Below are 16,817 nucleotides of genomic sequence, written 5' to 3'. Positions count from 1 at the left end.
TCAGACCCATTTTTCTGCAGCATTGATGGGTCTTTGACATGTTGTTTGCAGGCAATATCTGACTTTCAAATAATCTTTTATTATTATTTTTTTTGCATCCTTTGAACAGAGCTGTTGTTCCAGTTCCTTCTTCGCAACCATCACGTTCTTTAAAAATGACTTTGCAGTAATGGTGTATTATAAATTATGCAGTCCTGGTGTTTCTGGGTTTCCAGTTGGTGCCAGTTCAGTCCAGCAGTTCAACCTGGGCACAAATCTCTGCAGCCTTTGCTGTTTTGCAATGCGATCAAGCCAGCTTGGTGCTTGCGGCCACTCTCAGGCTTTTGTAGATCATTGACCAAGGGCTGGAGCCTGAGGGAGGAACCCCTCCCACAGAGGCACGGGGCATGGGAGGCAGAGCTCAGAGCCTGTTTTGGGAGGTTTCACCAGCACAACAAGACAGTGGCTGCTCCATGGGGGACACAACATGACCTGGGCACCAGCTCCCTGGCTGTAGGCACGCGGCCGGCTCTGCTGTCAGTCTGCCATGCAGCCTGTGTCTGGGCAGGGAGAGCATGGAAACACTCGCAATGCAAATGATGGAGAAGCAGGAAATGTCTTGACTCACCTCAAGAGCGTTACCTGTGGTTAATCTTTAATGCACATGCAGTTTAAATGCCCACAAGCTGCCAGGCTGATGCTCCTGCTGCAGCTCAGGATGGGGAAGGTCCCCCTGCTGCCCCGTGCCTATTGGGGCTGAGCTCCTCGCTCGTGCTGGGGCTGCTGGGGTGAACTGCTTTGTGCTAACATCGGCGCCTGGGGCACTGCATTCCTGTTTGGAAAGAACCAGAGGCAGTAAATTGGCAGGTGAGAGAAATCTGTTTCCATACCACCGGAAGGGGAGGCGTAAGGGCTCGCTGGACTGCTTTGACCATATGCATTCGGGCACCAGCAGGCTTTTGGTGCCCAGGAATGTTCCCAGGTTCATTTAATTTACTATTCTAGACCTAGCCTATCTTTATCTGTCTCTGTTGAGTTATTAGTGTGTTCAGTTCTGGGGCCCCCTGCACCGGAAGGACACGGATGTATTAGAACGAGTCCAGAGGAGGCCGCAAAGATGATCAAGGGGCTGGAGCACCTCTCCTACAAAGACAGGGTGAGGAAGTTGGGGTTGTTCAGCCTGGAGAAGAGAAGGCTCTGGGGAGACCTTATAACAACCTTCTAATACCTAAAAGGAGCTACCGGAAAGCTGGGGAGGGACTTCTTGTCAGGGAGCGTAGTGATACAACAAGGGGGATTAGCTTTAAACAAAACTAAAAAAGGGTAGGTTTAGATTAGATATAAGGAAGAAACTCTTTGCCATGAGAGTGGTGAGGCAGTGGCACAGGTTGCCCAGAGAAGCTGTGGAAGACCCATCCCTGGAAGTGCTCAAGGCCAGGTTGGATGAGGCTTTGAGCAACCTGATCTGGTGGGAGGTGTCCCTGCTCATGGCAGGGGGGTTGGAATTAGATGATCTTTAAGGTCCCTTCCAACCCAAACCATTCTGTGATTCTACGTGACTTTAGTAATGGAAGAAGTATTTGGATAAATATTCATGATGTGCTGGAGGTCTCTATACTGACTGATGCTTTCATTGGACTTCTGGCTCATAGAGGACAACTTCCCTTCTTCATGGAAATGCTGAGAAACACTAACATGTCATGCACTCAGATACCCACAGTTGGAATAAAAACAAAACTAACTACAAGTGTGTCTGAAGATGGAAGGTTTAGCTTTGGTCCAAATCAAATCAGTTTTCATAGAACCTTAATGATCATCTAGTTCCAACCTGCCTGCCATGGGCAGGGATGACACCCAATAGATGAGGTTGTCCAGTGCCTCGTCTGCTGTTTTTGGCTCTGTAATCCCCGTGGGATGAGCAGGAGGCACGCTTGTTAAAAAAACAAAGCACTTTGCATCATTTGCAAATAGACAAACATGATTCTACGGGTGGAAATTAGGGGAGAAACAAGTCCGGCAGAAGTTCGAGGGGCATGTCATGTTGTATGTCAGTCACACCCAAGACACCTAGCCATGTTGGAGCTAGTACAGTTTTTATGCCAGTTTTAACAGTTTCTACAAGGAGTTCTCAGAAATGAACTGGTCACTGATCTGAACAGATCAAGACACTATTATTTTACAAACAAAGCTGAACATAGCCCACTGGCTGTGACTAGGCAAATAATGGTGACTTTACAAGCCTTTTTGTGATAGCGTATAAAGTAGAGATAGATAGGACCTGACCTGTTGCACGGTGCAAGAGGAGGGACAGAGATGTTTTTCTTGCAGACACAGTTCATCAGGGTTGATGGGGAATAACGAATAAATCCATCCATACAGCGAAATGCACCAAGTGAGGCCCTGGCATCATGAACGGCTCAGTTGCAATTAGGACATTGCATGCACTGGTTTTATCATGTCTGGATGTGGGCATGGGCTGGCCTGCAGCATGTTGCTGGCTTGCCAGCAACACCTGGCTTGCCAGGCATTTATCCTGTTGTCTTTCTCATAGATAGCAGAATCATACTGACAGTGGGCACAGCAGCACCATGTATGAGCTCAACGAAAGCAGCTTTGATCCCATCACCTTCGTCCTGACAGGCATCCCAGGCATGGAGGAGTCCCACATCTGGATCTCTGTCCCCTTCTGTCTGATGTACATCACTGCAGTGTTCAGTAACTCTGTCCTCCTCTTCATCATCATCACGGAGAGGAGCCTCCATGAGCCCATGTACCTATTCCTCGCGATGCTGGCTGTTTCTGACCTCATGCTTTCGACCACGACAGTGCCCAAGATGCTGGCAATCTTCTGGTTCAGTGCCAGAGAAATTTCATTTGATGCCTGCATTACTCAGATGTTCTTCACTCACTTCAGCTTCATTGTGGAGTCTTCTGTCCTGCTGGCTATGGCATTCGACCGCTATGTTGCTGTCTGCGACCCCCTGCGGTACTCAACCACATTAACGCCCTCAGTGATTGGGAAGATAGCAGTGACTGCCGTGGTCCGGGGCTTCTGCATCATGTTCCCACCCATCTTCCTGCTGAAGCGGCTGCCCTACTGCGGGCACAACATCATGCCCCACACCTACTGCGAGCACATGGGCATCGCCCGCCTGGCCTGCGCCGACATAAGAGCCAACGTCTGGTACGGGCTGACGACGGCGCTTCTCTCCTCCGGCCTGGATGTCGTGCTCATTGCTGTCTCGTACGTGCTCATCCTCAGGGCTATCTTCCGGCTGCCATCCCCAGAGGCCCGTCTCAAAACCCTGAGCACCTGCGGCTCCCACCTCTGCGTGATCCTCATGTTCTACATGCCCGCCTTCTTCTCCTTCCTCACGCACCGCTTCGGCCACCACATCCCGGGTCACGTTCACATCCTCCTGGCCAACCTCTACGTGGTGGTCCCACCAATGCTCAACCCCATCGTGTACGGGGTGAGGACGCGGCCGATCCGGGAGCGCGTGGTCCGCCTCCTCTGCCCCGCTGGGCAGTGCCCCTGCCCCAGCAGCGGGGGCCACTGCTGAGCATGGCAGAGGGAAGGGGGATGCAGGACGGGGTCTGGACTGCAGGGCCAGGAGCGGCTGCTCTTCTCACCCTGGAGGAACAGACTTGCCTAAGAGGTTCTGGAGAAGCTGAGGGTGATGGGGTTTCTGGAAACACGAGCTTGGCTCATCAGCCTGTTCATTGCTGTTGGTTTCTCCTAAAGATGCTGCCCCTGAGTGCTCCATCTGGCAGAGACTGGGGCAAACAGGTCAGGTGAGGAGCATCAAGACTCGTGCTTGCTCATTTACCGTTGCCTTATTTTGTTTGCTGTCCTACAGCTTCATTTCTGTTTGCTCCTTCACTTGTTAGTGCCTAGACCATGAGCTGGTCATCAGAGCGGAGCCTGGTATGCCACCCACCACAGGATGGTCGCAGCGCTGCTTACCGTGGTGCAGATAACGATCTGCCCTCCTGTCCTCACAGGCACAGCTTGTGTTGCAGAGGGACCCCAGAACCTCCCACTGCTGAACGTGTTTACATGCTGAGAGCCCTGTGAGGTCTGGATGGGCTCTATTGCCCTGTGTTTAAAGGAAACATCCATTAAACCACAATGTCCAAAACTGAATTCAAGGCTTTAGTACGGACAGCAGAGGGACAATGGTCTCCCACACCCCACACATCCCATAGGAACATTTCTCTCTTTGCAAAAACGTTGCACTGCTGCAGTGCCCAGTGTGAGGTACAGCACACTTCGAGATCCTTTCCTGCCCGTACTGCTGTCTGATGACCCACCACGTTGTTGCTGTACGTTTGATTTATCCTTGAACACCAAAAGAGATTTGCTGAACTTCTTCTTGTTCCTCACATTGGTGTACCAGTTGTATCAATAATGCCTTGTTACCCAATGTCTACCTAAGGCTGTCAATAATACCTTGTTTTACCTGAAGCCAGTGGCAATCTGCCTCAATGAAAAGACACAGAGTGAGCACTAGGTATTGCTGGAGGAGCAGCAGGGCAGTTCTGCACACCTGTGTACAATCAGAGTGTAATTTCATTGTCAATCTGATCAGCAAGGAGAGCCCTTTTCCTTACCTCTTCCTTCCTCAGCAAAGACAGCAATGCAGGCTTTCAGGGCAAACTCATCTGCTGCCTCCCCTGCGGTGAATCTCATGCGTGGCAGAGTCAGAAGGAGAGGCTCTCATCCCGGTGCCGTGAGCACGGGCACTGCTGAAGGTCCCATGGGCAGAAGGGAGTGGAGGCAGCACGGCAGACCTCAGGGGGAAGCTTGCTGGAATTTCAGGTCTCCCGCTGAAAGATCAGTGTGCTCTGCACCACTTCCAAGGCGGGCTTTTGTCGTGTTGTTATGAAGTGCAGGACCATGGTGACTCCGACAGCAGCAGCCACAGTTCAGCCAGGATGGGACTGGTCCTCTGTCATCCTCACAGCAGGGTCCTGGTGGCCGTGCTGGCTCAGCAGTTAAATGCCAAAACTGCCGTAACCCATTAGCATCGCTGGGATGAGGAGGAGGAGGGGCTGCACCAGAGCTTGGAGACCTTTCCTTCATGTTTTCCTTTGTGTTTTACTGGGTGGGAAGTTGAGATAAACACTTGGTTCTCCTTTCTGCATTGCACCTATTGTCTACTCCATGTCTCATACACATTACTCAGAGACAGGGGAGTCTGGGCACTTTTTAGTGCCGCTGTTGAGCTCAGGGGCTTCCTGAGTCTGGCCAGTGACAGCCTTCCTCAGCTGGGAAACTGCCAGTCTTTTAAATGCAGTAATTGGGTAATTCAGTAATGCCTGAAGGCTCACACTCTGCAGTCCAGTTCCCACAGCAGTGCTAGGATCTGGCATGCTCTGGCCCCGTGTCAGCTGTAGGACCTGAAGAAGTGTCTGGTGTACTCGTGTCAATGGACCAGACCATCCCATGTTTCTGCAGAACATCCTTTTATGCCTGAGCAAAAGGGCAGTGGGCACACGCCAAGCCCACAGCCTGACCGTGCTGCAAAGCCACTCCAGACCTGGGGAAGCTTCCCCAGAGGTGGCCGCATGCCTGGACGCCGGAGGCATCTCTCTTGGAGAGCTCACCTTATCTGTTTGCCCCACAAAATCTTGTGCCCCACACGAGGGGCCAGGAGCCAGTGGCTGAGGCTGGTCTGGCAAGAGCCAGCACCCAGGGCTGAGAGCAGGAGCAGGGAAGCTCTGCAGGACCCAGCTGGCTCACGGCTGAAGGACGTAGGAGACGACAGGGCTGCAGCCACCCAAACCCTGCTCTGCTCTGGGCATCCCAGTAGCACAACTGCAGCTCCAAAAGAGAGGGAAAGAATCACAATTTCAGAATTTAAAACAAAAAAAAGTGCTTTACTCTTTCAGCATATTTCTTGTTTTCTTTGGGTATTCTCTGATTTCATCAAATTGCGGAACCCTGTGACAGGCACAACGGAAATGGAAGCGTTCACTAAGATCTGTTTGCTTAACAGTGATGATAACGGAGCTGGTTAAAAAGCTGTTTGTATTCCTGGGCTTTTTTAATGTCCTCAAAATATGTATGTGTCTCTCTTAGCAAAAGGAAAGAATATTTGCACAGAGCAGCCCACATGATTTCTAATAGGAGACAGAGCTGTCTCAAAGGCAATGTGTCAGGAGAGCAAGCTGGTATAGGCAGAACATGAATACATTTGGGCTGAAATGAGATGCTTTAGGGTCTTTGGGGCAGTCGCAGGTGTTACAGCAGACTGGAGGCTGTGGTGAGGTGCTGGAAAGCTCGTGACAGCAAGAGACTTATTTGCTGAATCAGGGGTTTCCTCCAGCTCTGCTTTCCTACCCAGAAACAAGAACTGGTTGACAAAGCAGCCCTCTGCTGCTGTTTTCTCCTGAAAGCTTTCTAATCAGCTCGAGTAGCAGTTATCTGCCACCCAAATTTGTCAATACTAAAAGACAATTCTGCACCATGGTATCTTGGTTACATGGTCCAACTCATGTGGTTATTTCTGCTGCCTTCTTCACTGCTTCCCTTTTCTTGCCTTCCCTCATTGAGGAACTTAAGCACACGCTAATCACAACAAATGTACATGCTAAGCACAACAAGCGTGCATGCTCAAAGCACACCAGGCAGTGGTGCTGTGAAGGGCCCCTTTATAAATGTCCAGGAGGAGCCTCATGCCAACACCAACAGCCTGGAGTTAGGGAGGAGGTGGCACTGCCTTGGGCAGGTGCTGCACAGATGGGACACAAAGCAATAGACTTGCTTCAAAGAGCTTCCAAACCAAGTATGAGTAACAGAAAATACACAGGGATCAACAGCAGGCAACTGCTGGCCCACGTGCTGGGTCTTGGCACCCCAGTGACCAGAACATCACTGATCTCAGGACCCGCTGACACTTGGACCGCTCCAGCGCGTGGTCCTGCAGCGCTCAGGGAAACCCCTCAGGGGCAGGCATTCCTGCAGGTACCCGCATTTTCACCTGGATTTAGTAGTCAGCTAGGTAGGGATGGGCTTTGTGTATACCAGGTGAATTCATTCCTTGTACCCTTCTGCTTCTCTGGCTTTCCAGGAACAGCTTAATACAAGTGAGGACCGAGTTTGAAGCTCCCAGCCCTGGCACTGCTCTGCTCCCTGGATGGATGTGGTGGCTGGGTCAGGGAGCAGCCTGCATGGGAAAATGTCCCTGAGTCAATGAATCACCAGCTCAGCAATTAATGTCCAAAGGGCATGCATAATGGGATATTAGCCCGTTGATCAGGAAGATTTATATTACTAACATGGTTAAAATGTTAGCTTAATAACTCACAGGAACTGTGAAGCCAGAACTTCTGCACTTTGAATTTAATTTCTCTCAACAGACCTATTTTTTGTTGTAGTTGTTGTTTTGTTTTGTTTTTTAGCTCAGTTGATGTGGGCTGTTTGTAGGCATGTTGGGACTGCAAGGACCCTTTCCTGGGGAGGAGGAAGTGATTTTGGCTGAAGTTGTTTGTAGTTGTAGCATACGTAAAATGTAAATGAAATCTCAAAAACTTTGGGACATAAGGGGAAGTCAATGGAGTCACTAGAAGAGACAGTCCCCAGTGAGTGTGTGGGCAGGCTTACCAGGCTTCCATGCTCAGGGGACTCAAGCACGGGCCCGAACTGAGACCAGGCTTCAGGTCTGTGCTGAGTCAAGCCCTAAGCATACGCTGTTATTGCGAATGCTCTTCAGCTGCATTTGAGTGCTTCACGGAACGGAGGCCGAGATAAGCACGGCATTCAGCGTGAACAAAGCCTTGAGTGTTCTCTGTTTAAGTACCACATTTCCATTCCTTTTGCTGCCGTCTACAATGGTGCTTTATTAATTGTTCTTCATCTGCAGATCGCTGTGGGTAATAAATTAGGGTGGCAAAGCTTAACGGTTTTACTGCATCTCACCTCCATCATCATTATGATTAGCAAATGTTAATTAATAAAAATCCCCAGTACACTCCATAACTGGCAGGCAATACACAGCACATCCTCGTAAGCTGTCCTGCCTTCACTGGTTTGCTCTGATGTATGGGAAGTCCCTGCTGGTCCCCAGGGGTCCCGGGCAGCGCGAGGCGGCTCTTCCTCTGACCCCAGTGCCCAGTCTGCCCAGGGTCTCTCTGCAGGTTTCTGGAGCAGAAACATCAGTCCAGTAAGTCCATTGCTCTCCTTGGAAATGAGGAAACATTGGAAATGAGGACAAAATCAGCTAAAAAATCTTGCAGCAGCAATGTTTGCTGATCTCCACCTCTGAGCTCCCAAATTCTCCGTTGTGTGCCACAAAAAGCTGAAACAGGACCTGCTCACCTGAAGCACGTTCAGCCCAGGTGTGGCAATGACTTCCAAACTCACACGTGACGGACAGGACCTGGTTTGCCCCTGCTGGCACCTCTATGGCCACTGAGGTCTCAGCCTGATCTTGGTGCCAGGGAAGGTGATGGAACAGGTCATCTTGAGTGGAATCGCACAGCATGTGTGGGACAGCCAGGGGATCAGGCCCAGTCAGCATGGGTTCCTGCAGGGCAAGTCATGCCTGACCAACCTCATCTCCTTCTATGACTGGGTGACCTGCCTGGTGGATGAGGGAAAGGCTGTTGATGTAGTCTACCTAGACTTCAGCAAGGCCGTTGGCACGGTCTCCCACAGTATTCTGGAGAAGCTGGCAGCCCATGGCATGGACAGGTACACTCCTTGCTGGGTTAAAAACTGGCTGGGCGGCTGGGCCCAGAGAGTAGTGGTGAACGGAGTGAAATCCAGCTGGCAACCAGTCACCGGTGGTGTTCCCCAGGGGTCGGTGTTGGGGTCCATCCTCTTTAATATCTTTATTGATGATTTGGATGAGGGAATTGAGTGCACCCTCAATAAGTCTGCAGACGACACCGAGCTGGGGGGAAGTGTCGATCTGCCGGAGGGTAGGAAGGCCGTGCAGAGGGATCTGGACAAGTTGGGTCAATGGGCAGAGGCCAAGGGATGAGGTTCAACATGGCTCAGTGCCGGGTCCTGCACTTTGGCCACAACAACCCCATGCAGCGCTACAGGCTTGGGGCAGAGTGGCTGGAAAGCTGTGCAGAGGAAAAGGATCTGGGGGTGTTGATTAATGCTTGCCTGAACACGAGCCAGCAGTGTGCTCGGGTGGCCAAGACGGCCAACGGCATCATGGCTTGTGTCAGGAGTAGTGCAGCCAGCAGGAGCAGGGAGGTGCTCGTCCCCCTGGGCTCTGCTCTGGTGAGGCCGCACCTCGAGTGCCGGGTTCAGCTTTGGGCCCCTCGCTACCAGAAGGACATCGAGGCCCTGGAGCGTGTCCAGAGAAGGGCTCCGAAGCTGGGGAAGGGCCTGGGACACAAGTCCTGTGAGGAGCGGCTGAGGGACCTGGGGGGGTTTGGGCTGGAGAAGAGGAGGCTCAGGGCAGGCCTTATTGCTCTCTGCAACTGCCTGAAAGGAAGGGGTGGGGAGCTGGGGGTCGGCCTCTGCTCACAGGTAACCAGTGATAGGACCAGAGGGAATGGCCTCAAGTTGTGCCAGGGGAGGTTCAGGTTGGAAATGAGGAGACATTTCTTCTCAGCAAGAGCGGTCAGGCACAGGGACGGGTTGCCCAGGGAGGTGGTGGGGTCACCGTCCCTGGGGGTGTTCAAGGAAAGGTTGGACCTGGTGCTTGGGGACATGGTTTAGTGGGTGATAGTGGTGGTTGGGGGACAATTGGACCAACCGTAATGATTCTATGTTTCTATGATCCTATGGCCCTGGGAAGCCTTCAGGAGCCTGGAGAAGGCAGTGATTTTGCACAAGCTGTCATATTTGGGGGGGGGGGGGGGGGGTGTGTGATGCTTCAGCTGATTCACCAAGGCTGCTCTGGGGACAACCCAGAGGTCTTCAGGGCTCGTGCAGTCCCCACACAATTAGCACTACCTGGGGACAACAAGCTGGTGACAACCACAGTGCTCTTGGGATGGAGCTAGGAGCACAACTGTCAGTGCTGGACACAGTATAACCACTGCAGGACAGCGTGGGGTCTGGCTGGTGACCACCTAATACCTGAAGAGCACTGGCTCGGAGCTACTGCAGAAGTTCACCTGTAAATTTTCCATATCTTCTAAAATAGCCGTCCCCAGTGCCAGGTGGTTCAGAAGGTATCACTCTTTGTTCATAGCGCTGGCTCAACAGCACCCTGCAAATCAACAGCAGCTCAGAGCCCTAGTTTGTGCTCTGTGGGCATAAGACAGGAGGCGGAAGCCCCTGACACACAGCTCCTTACTCCTCGTGGCACTTTAAAGTCCCTTCAGACCCTCGACACTTTGATAATAATAATGCCCTGCTGCGCGTGGCTTTTAATTGCATCTTTGTTTATCTGATGAGGATTTCTCCAGATACCTGGCTGAGCAGACACTGCGGTCTGGGGATCCTTCATGAAACAGAGCATTTGGGACGGAAAGGGCTCTCCCCTGCCTTTCATGTGCCTTGCGTGCAGAGGAGCGAGCTCATGCCATTACAGAATTACGGACAGAGCTTTCGTACGGACAGCCAGGAAGGACAGGACTGAACCAGGCTCCTTGTGTCCTGATTTCATCGGTAGCTTCCAAGCCACTCTGACTCCCTGAAGCTGGGTGCTCTTCAAACAGGATCCCTGAGCAGGATGGACACTGCACATGCCTCATTTGTGGCAGTCATAGGAGAGTAGGGAATTCTCCTAAAAATATTTCCAACCCTGAAGATTTTTCAGTTACAACATAAACTATGATCCTATCCAAAAATGTCTCCCAGAGAGGCATCCCTGTGACTGATGACTCAGGAGCACATCTTCTGCATATTTTGCTCTAGTTCCCAGCTGCAGGCAGTTGGAGGCAGAAGATTCTCCTAACTTCAAAGACTCAAAGACCAGAAATGAGGCTGCCAAGCTCCAGTGAGGGGACTTGAATAATGGAGGGAAAACCTGATGGCCCAAACTGCCCAGTATTTAGCACTTCTGGACAAAATATGGTTCATAAGGTAAGTGTCTGAACCTTGAGCAGTGATACTCACGAGCTCAGCTCCTGTTTGTATCCTGGGCACTGTTTAGCTGCTCTCAGAGCCTTTCTTCCTATAATTACACAGCAACAGCAAGCAAGAAAAAACTTGAAGCATTGCATTGAGTCATGCTGGTGACGAACCTGTCAGGGTCTCACCCTGCATTCTTCATCTTGGTGGGGATACCTGGGATGGAGAAGTCTCACACCTGGATCTCCATCCTGGTCTGCTTGATGTACACCGCTGCCCTCCTTGGGAACACTGTCCTGCTGATCACCGTCGTGAAGGAGCACAGCCTCCACCAGCCCATGTACATTTTCCTGTGCATATTGGCAGTGTGCAACCTGCTGTTGTCCACTGCCACCGTACCCAAAACCCTCGGTGTCCTCTGGTCTCTCTCCACCCATATCTCCTTCAATGGCTGCCTGGCACAGATGTTCTCCGTCTATTTTGTTTTTGTGGCGGAGTCGGCCGTCTTGCTGGCGATGGCCTTTGATCGCTACATCGCCATCTGCGACCCGCTGCGGTACTCGGCCATCCTGACGCGCTCCGTTGTGGTGAAGGTCGGTGTGGCGGCCTTGGCCAGGAGCTTCTGCATCATGTTCCCTGCCATCTTCCTCCTCAAGCGGCTGCCCTACTGTGGGCACAGCATCATGCCGCACACCTACTGTGAGCACATCGGCGTGGCCCGCCTGGCCTGCGCCGACATCTCCATCAACATCTGGTACGGGGTGGCCGCAGGCTTCCTCTCGGCCGGCTTGGACGTGGTCTCCATCGCCATGTCCTACACGCTGATCCTCAGGTCCCTCTGGGGGCTGCCTTCCTCACGTGCCTCCCCCAAGGCCCTGCACACCTGCGGCTCCCACCTCTGCGTCATTGCCATGTTTTACATGCCGGCCTTCTTCTCCTTCCTAGTGCACCGCTTCGGCCACCAGGTCCCTCGACATGTCCTCATCTTGCTGGCCAACCTCTACGTGGTGGTGCCGCCCATGCTCAACCCCATCGTGTATGGGGTGAGGACGCGGCCGATCCGGGAGCGCGTGGCTCACCTCCTCAGCCTGGGGGTCTCGGGCAGGGGGGCGTAGCTGTTCACTGGCACCTCCAGCAACACCTCCAGAGCTCCTCACGCTGTGTAGTATCACGGTGCACTTCGCAAGGCAGGCTCTGCCTGTCAGTATTTCCATTTACATTTTCAGCTGCATTTATCCCGTCCATGGCCTTTGGGAGCTGGGGTCAGGTCCAGGCGACTTGTGGGCAGGCAGCCCAGAGGGGCTGGTGGAGGAGCCACCAGGCCTGCAAGGCTTCCTCAGTTCATGCCAGGCTCAGAAAAACAGAAGAAAAGCAACTCCTTCTGCCATGTTCCAGTACTAAAAAGGAGAAATGGGATGATCAGAGGAATTTGACACTGCTCAGTTTGACATCAGCTCCAAATAAAGTAATGGAAAAGTGAATATGAGACTTAATCAATAAAGCGCGAAAAGGCAAGAACGCAATCAGTGGCAATCAGTACTTATTTCTGGTGCTTAGTTTCCATAGAATCATGTCATTTCATTTTCCAATGACTTCCGTATTTGGGTGATAAAGTTACCCGAGGGCTGAATAACATAGTATTTTTTTTTTCCCCACAACATTCAGATAAATAAGTCATTATAACAAACAGATAGTCAAAGAAACAAATGATATGCCTACTTATAAATAAAGAAGTTGTTAATGGAGTTTGGCTAACTGCAGAGTCTTGATGCAGTGATAGTTCCCCACTGAGAGCTTGTTTTCCATATATTTCTGGGGAGATTCAGCAGAGATTGGACACCAGGTCTGACACTACGTATGATTTTTATCAGTTGTGTAAAAACAAGTATAAAATCATTGCTAATGAGGTTTTTAGATGATGCAAAGACCAACATGGCCATACTGTTGACAAAGGACAGGCTGTTACACAGCCAAGTCAATAGAGGTGGATGCAAAGTCATGCTCAGGAGGTGCAGAGAAGGGGCTGCAGCCCCTTCCCCTCTGGGGAAACGCGGGGGGCTGAGGGAAGGAGCACTTTGGTGGGGGCTCTTTGGGTGATGCTTGGCCGACAGGCCAAGTCCCAGGGTGTTCCCACAGCCGTGCAGGGGCGCTGGTGGCGATGAAGATCTGTGTTCCTCTCAGCCTGCTCTCACATCCTTCCGCCAGTCCCCAGCAGCACATTTCTGAAAACTGTTGGGAGGCTGGGAAGGGCCATGCGTGCGTGCTGCAGCCCCCTCCTTGGGGTGGGGAGGGAACAGGGAGGCTGGAGCTGTGGAGGCTGCCCGGAGGGACCCCGCTGCTTCCCCAGCACTGCCCAGTCCCTGTGCAACAGCTGCAGAGGGGCCCTGCGATAAAGACAGGGACAAAATGAGGGGGAGAGCACTGGGAGAAAACAGCACTTTGAGCAGCTTTGCTCAGCAACAGTAACGTCTGAGAGCTGGTTCAGTGTCCCCTTGTAAGCAGGGCATCTCACAGGGTTGTGTTGAGAAAGACGAGGTGGGGTGACCCCAGCTGAGTTAAAGGCTGTGAGAAATAAACCTTCGGCCCTAGGAACTGCTGGGTGTCACAGCCAACTCCTCTGAGCCCCCTGAGCAGACCCACCCATGCCCACCTGTGCTAGCCATGGTGGGTGCTCCGTGCAGGTGAGTCTGGGGGGAGACATTTCATCCCAAAACCCACAGGAGCCAAACTGCCGCCTGACCAGCGCAGGAGAGCAGCCTCAGCAATGATCAGAGGCACAGCGCTGATGGGGTGCAGTGCAGTGCAGGGCAAGGGCTGGACCCAGAGCTCTGCTCTGGTGGCTGGGGCACTGCAGGGATGCTGTCTGCACAGCACAAGCTCAGGGAACAAAGCACTTCTGACTAGCGACCTGTTTACATGAATTTCCCAAAAAATCCCCATTGCTGGGCTTGGTGGAAGACAAGCAGGTGAATTCTAGCCTGGCTCACCTGCCTGTGGCTCACACGATCCCACAGGTTGCTTCAGCCTTGAGTTGGCTGCCCAGGGAGGAGCAGGTGAAGGTGGGCTGCGCACTCAGCGAGGGGCTGGAGTGGTTCGTGGTGGGAGTGGTGCTGTGGTCCTGCCTGCTGCTCTGGGGTCATGACTTGAAAGACAGCAGAGATGTCTGGAGGGGAGGGAGGCACAACAGACATATTGTGCAACTGCTGGAGAAAACACTTGATCTGTAATGGGAGCAAAACATTAACTCCTGAAGAGATGTAGAGGCATCTTCACTGCAGAATGGCTGTCCCAGGAGAAACCATCTGATGCTGAGCATCATTGTAATGCCCTTGAGAAGGATGAATTTGAATGAGTGGAAAATGAAGCCAGACATATTCTGATTAAAAGTAAGAGCTTTATTTTGAATAGTGAGAATAATTAACTGCTGTGAGAAGCTCCTGAGAGCAACAGTCGATTTTCCAGCAGTGACTATCCCAATCGAGATAATATGCCCATGTGGAATGGAAGTTATTTGGTACAAAGCTGTGCTCCCCTGAGCACCACCAGCCCCTGCGCCAGCAGCAGCGCCGCGGGTGCCAGTGGAGGTGCCTGCAGCAGCACCGCTCACCTGCTGGGGCCAGGCTGCTGCTCGAGCACCGTCCTGGGTGGGAGCAGAGATGGCTGTGGCAGAAGGTTCCTGGAGCATGTCCCACCGGGTCACGGCATCCCCCCATGGCTACTCATCCCCACAAGGAGGATGATCCCCTTGCTGCCGTGGGGGTCCCAGCAGGCGGCACTGTCTGCGCTCTCCACCGAGGATGCGGAGCAGCAAAAAAATCACACAGAGGATGACAATTTTTTTCCAGCAAACCTGGAACTCAGAAGGGCTGGCAGCAGTCTGTAACACAAAGACCTCCCAGGCTTGGTCACAGATAAGCAAGGTCTGCAGCTCCCTGTGGTGGAAGCACCAGTCGGTTCCATGGTTCGTGCTATTTGTGGGCCCTGGGGGCACCAGAAACTCTGCACAAGTTGCAAGCAGCAATTCTGGGTCAAGAAAATCCTCCCTCCTGCCCCCCCTCCGGTATGAACAATGTCTGAGGAGGAGCAACAGCTTCTAACATGCTGTAAAACCACAGGCAGTTCCTGGGACAGCCTCCAAGACCAGCAAGCTCCAGAAATTAAATTCCAGGAAGAACCAAAGCTGCTTAGGTTAAGGGCTCTCCTCAATGGGGAGGGAAATGCAAGAGTGGCTGGGAAAGTCCATCCTTCTAAGTTTCATCCCAGATTTACTTATCTCCTGATTTATTAGCGGAGAGGCACTACACAGGCACATTATTGGCATTTAGGATAAATCTGGGATGCGGATAGGAAGGAATATCCCAGCTGTGAGACTGCCAGGTTGCTCCAGGGGGTGCAGCATGGGTGAGCTGTGTGAGCCTTTTAACATGGAGCTGTGCTGCGTGGTGGCAAATCGGAGGATATGGGTGCCAGTGGAGTGATGGAGAGAGCAAGCTGGCGCCAGTAGGGGTGTGTGTGCCAGCACAGTTTTGTCAAACAAATAATTGCAGAGGAGCTCTGTTACTGCAAGCAAGCATGCTGGGGCTCTGGACGTGCTCTTCACCTGGCATTTTGTCCAGAAGCAGAAACCATACCGCATCCTTCAGGGAGTTACCAGGTGACATGGTTAGTGTCCTTCAGGTGTGAAACAAGCTCTACAAATGGATGACTTTTTACATTTATTTATTTATTTGTGGTTAAAAAAAATACTTTGTAATTTATAAAATTGATACTAACATCAAATAACCTAAAGGCTATGAAAAAAAAGACTCAACAAGTGAAGCTATAGTTCTGATATGCACCTGGATTTTCATACTGGCTCTATGAAAGTTAGTCTCCGAAGTTTGCTGATGAAGAAACGGAGCAGCAGCCTAGGAACCGTGAGAAGTTTTTCCTAGCACCACATAAGCGGGAAATAAAGAATGGGATGAAAAAAAGGAAAGCTCCTTTTGGCTTTGTTTTGAAACAAGCATTGGCTTTCGCAGCTGAGTGAGGTGCACTTGGTGGTGGTGGTGTTTCCCGGCTGAAGAGGGGAGGATGCCCCGGGCTCGGGCTGAGGAAGGGGGGTGTGCCCTGCTCCGACAGCTGTACTCAGAGGGGCGGCTGGCATGGAGGTGGCACTGCCAGAGTCTGTGGGGGGACAGTGCTGACCCGGGTGTGCATACACAGGGCTGGCAGCAAAGCCTCGGGGGGACACAAAGGCTGGCAGGCACCAGTGTGTTCCTGAAGCAAAGCTGGTGGGAGGGGTGCTCAGCGGTCCTGGCAGCGTCACAGCAGGGCTGGTGGGGCCAGCCTGCGCCGGGCCGGTGCACTGAAGTGGTGGAAGTGGTCCTGGAGTCCCCTCAGCCCAAATTTTCCCGTGTTGCAGTCTCCCTGTGTCCCTGAGACCCCGTTGGCTGTGCATGGCAGAGGTGAGGGTGCCCAAGCTCGTCTCCAGGGGAGGTGCCCCCACCGTGCCCTGCTGGTCACTCTGACACCAGCGTGATGTCACAACACGGGGCTGGCAGCGTGGCAGGGCTGCGTGGGCAAGGGGACGGGACGAGGAAGATGGGGGGACCCCTGGGGCGCTGAGCAAGGGGAGCAGCTGTGCAACATCTGGCTGGTATGTGCACTCTGGGCGCGCTGTGGGGAGAGGTGGTCCTTGTCCCCTTGTCACTGCTCCCTCCTGGAAGCTGTCACCATAGCAGGCACCACGACCACCCCTTGTTTCAGCTGGCAGCCATTGCCCCCCATCGCTTCCCACCTTCTGCCAGTGCCTCTGCTTTCTGACAGACTGAAGCACAGCCCCGATCTCAAAGCCACCATGTCTGAAAGC

General features: G+C 52.5%; 2 protein-coding genes across 2 annotated transcripts; both read left to right on the top strand.

Annotated features, from left to right (window-relative positions):
- The first annotated feature begins 601 nt into the window (after positions 1 to 601).
- On the top strand, positions 602 to 4,010 carry LOC106048565 (olfactory receptor 52B2-like). The gene is made up of 2 exons (XM_013200553.3): positions 602 to 846; positions 2,531 to 4,010. The coding sequence occupies exon 2, from the start codon at positions 2,568 to 2,570 to the stop codon at positions 3,540 to 3,542; it is 975 nt and encodes a 324-aa protein (XP_013056007.2). The 5' UTR covers positions 602 to 846; positions 2,531 to 2,567; the 3' UTR covers positions 3,543 to 4,010.
- Positions 4,011 to 10,728: 6,718 nt separating this feature from the next.
- Positions 10,729 to 12,676, top strand: LOC106048587 (olfactory receptor 52B2-like). Its single transcript, XM_066990573.1, has 2 exons — positions 10,729 to 10,978; positions 11,084 to 12,676. Exon 2 carries the CDS (start codon positions 11,125 to 11,127, stop codon positions 12,079 to 12,081), a length of 957 nt encoding a protein of 318 aa, XP_066846674.1. The 5' UTR covers positions 10,729 to 10,978; positions 11,084 to 11,124; the 3' UTR covers positions 12,082 to 12,676.
- The last annotated feature ends 4,141 nt before the right edge of the window (positions 12,677 to 16,817 follow it).

Source organism: Anser cygnoides, chromosome 1, assembly GCF_040182565.1.
Source record: "Anser cygnoides isolate HZ-2024a breed goose chromosome 1, Taihu_goose_T2T_genome, whole genome shotgun sequence".
NCBI lineage: Eukaryota > Metazoa > Chordata > Aves > Anseriformes > Anatidae > Anser > Anser cygnoides.
Note: the sequence above shows the minus strand (reverse complement) of the source record. Positions and strands in the feature narration are given on the sequence as shown.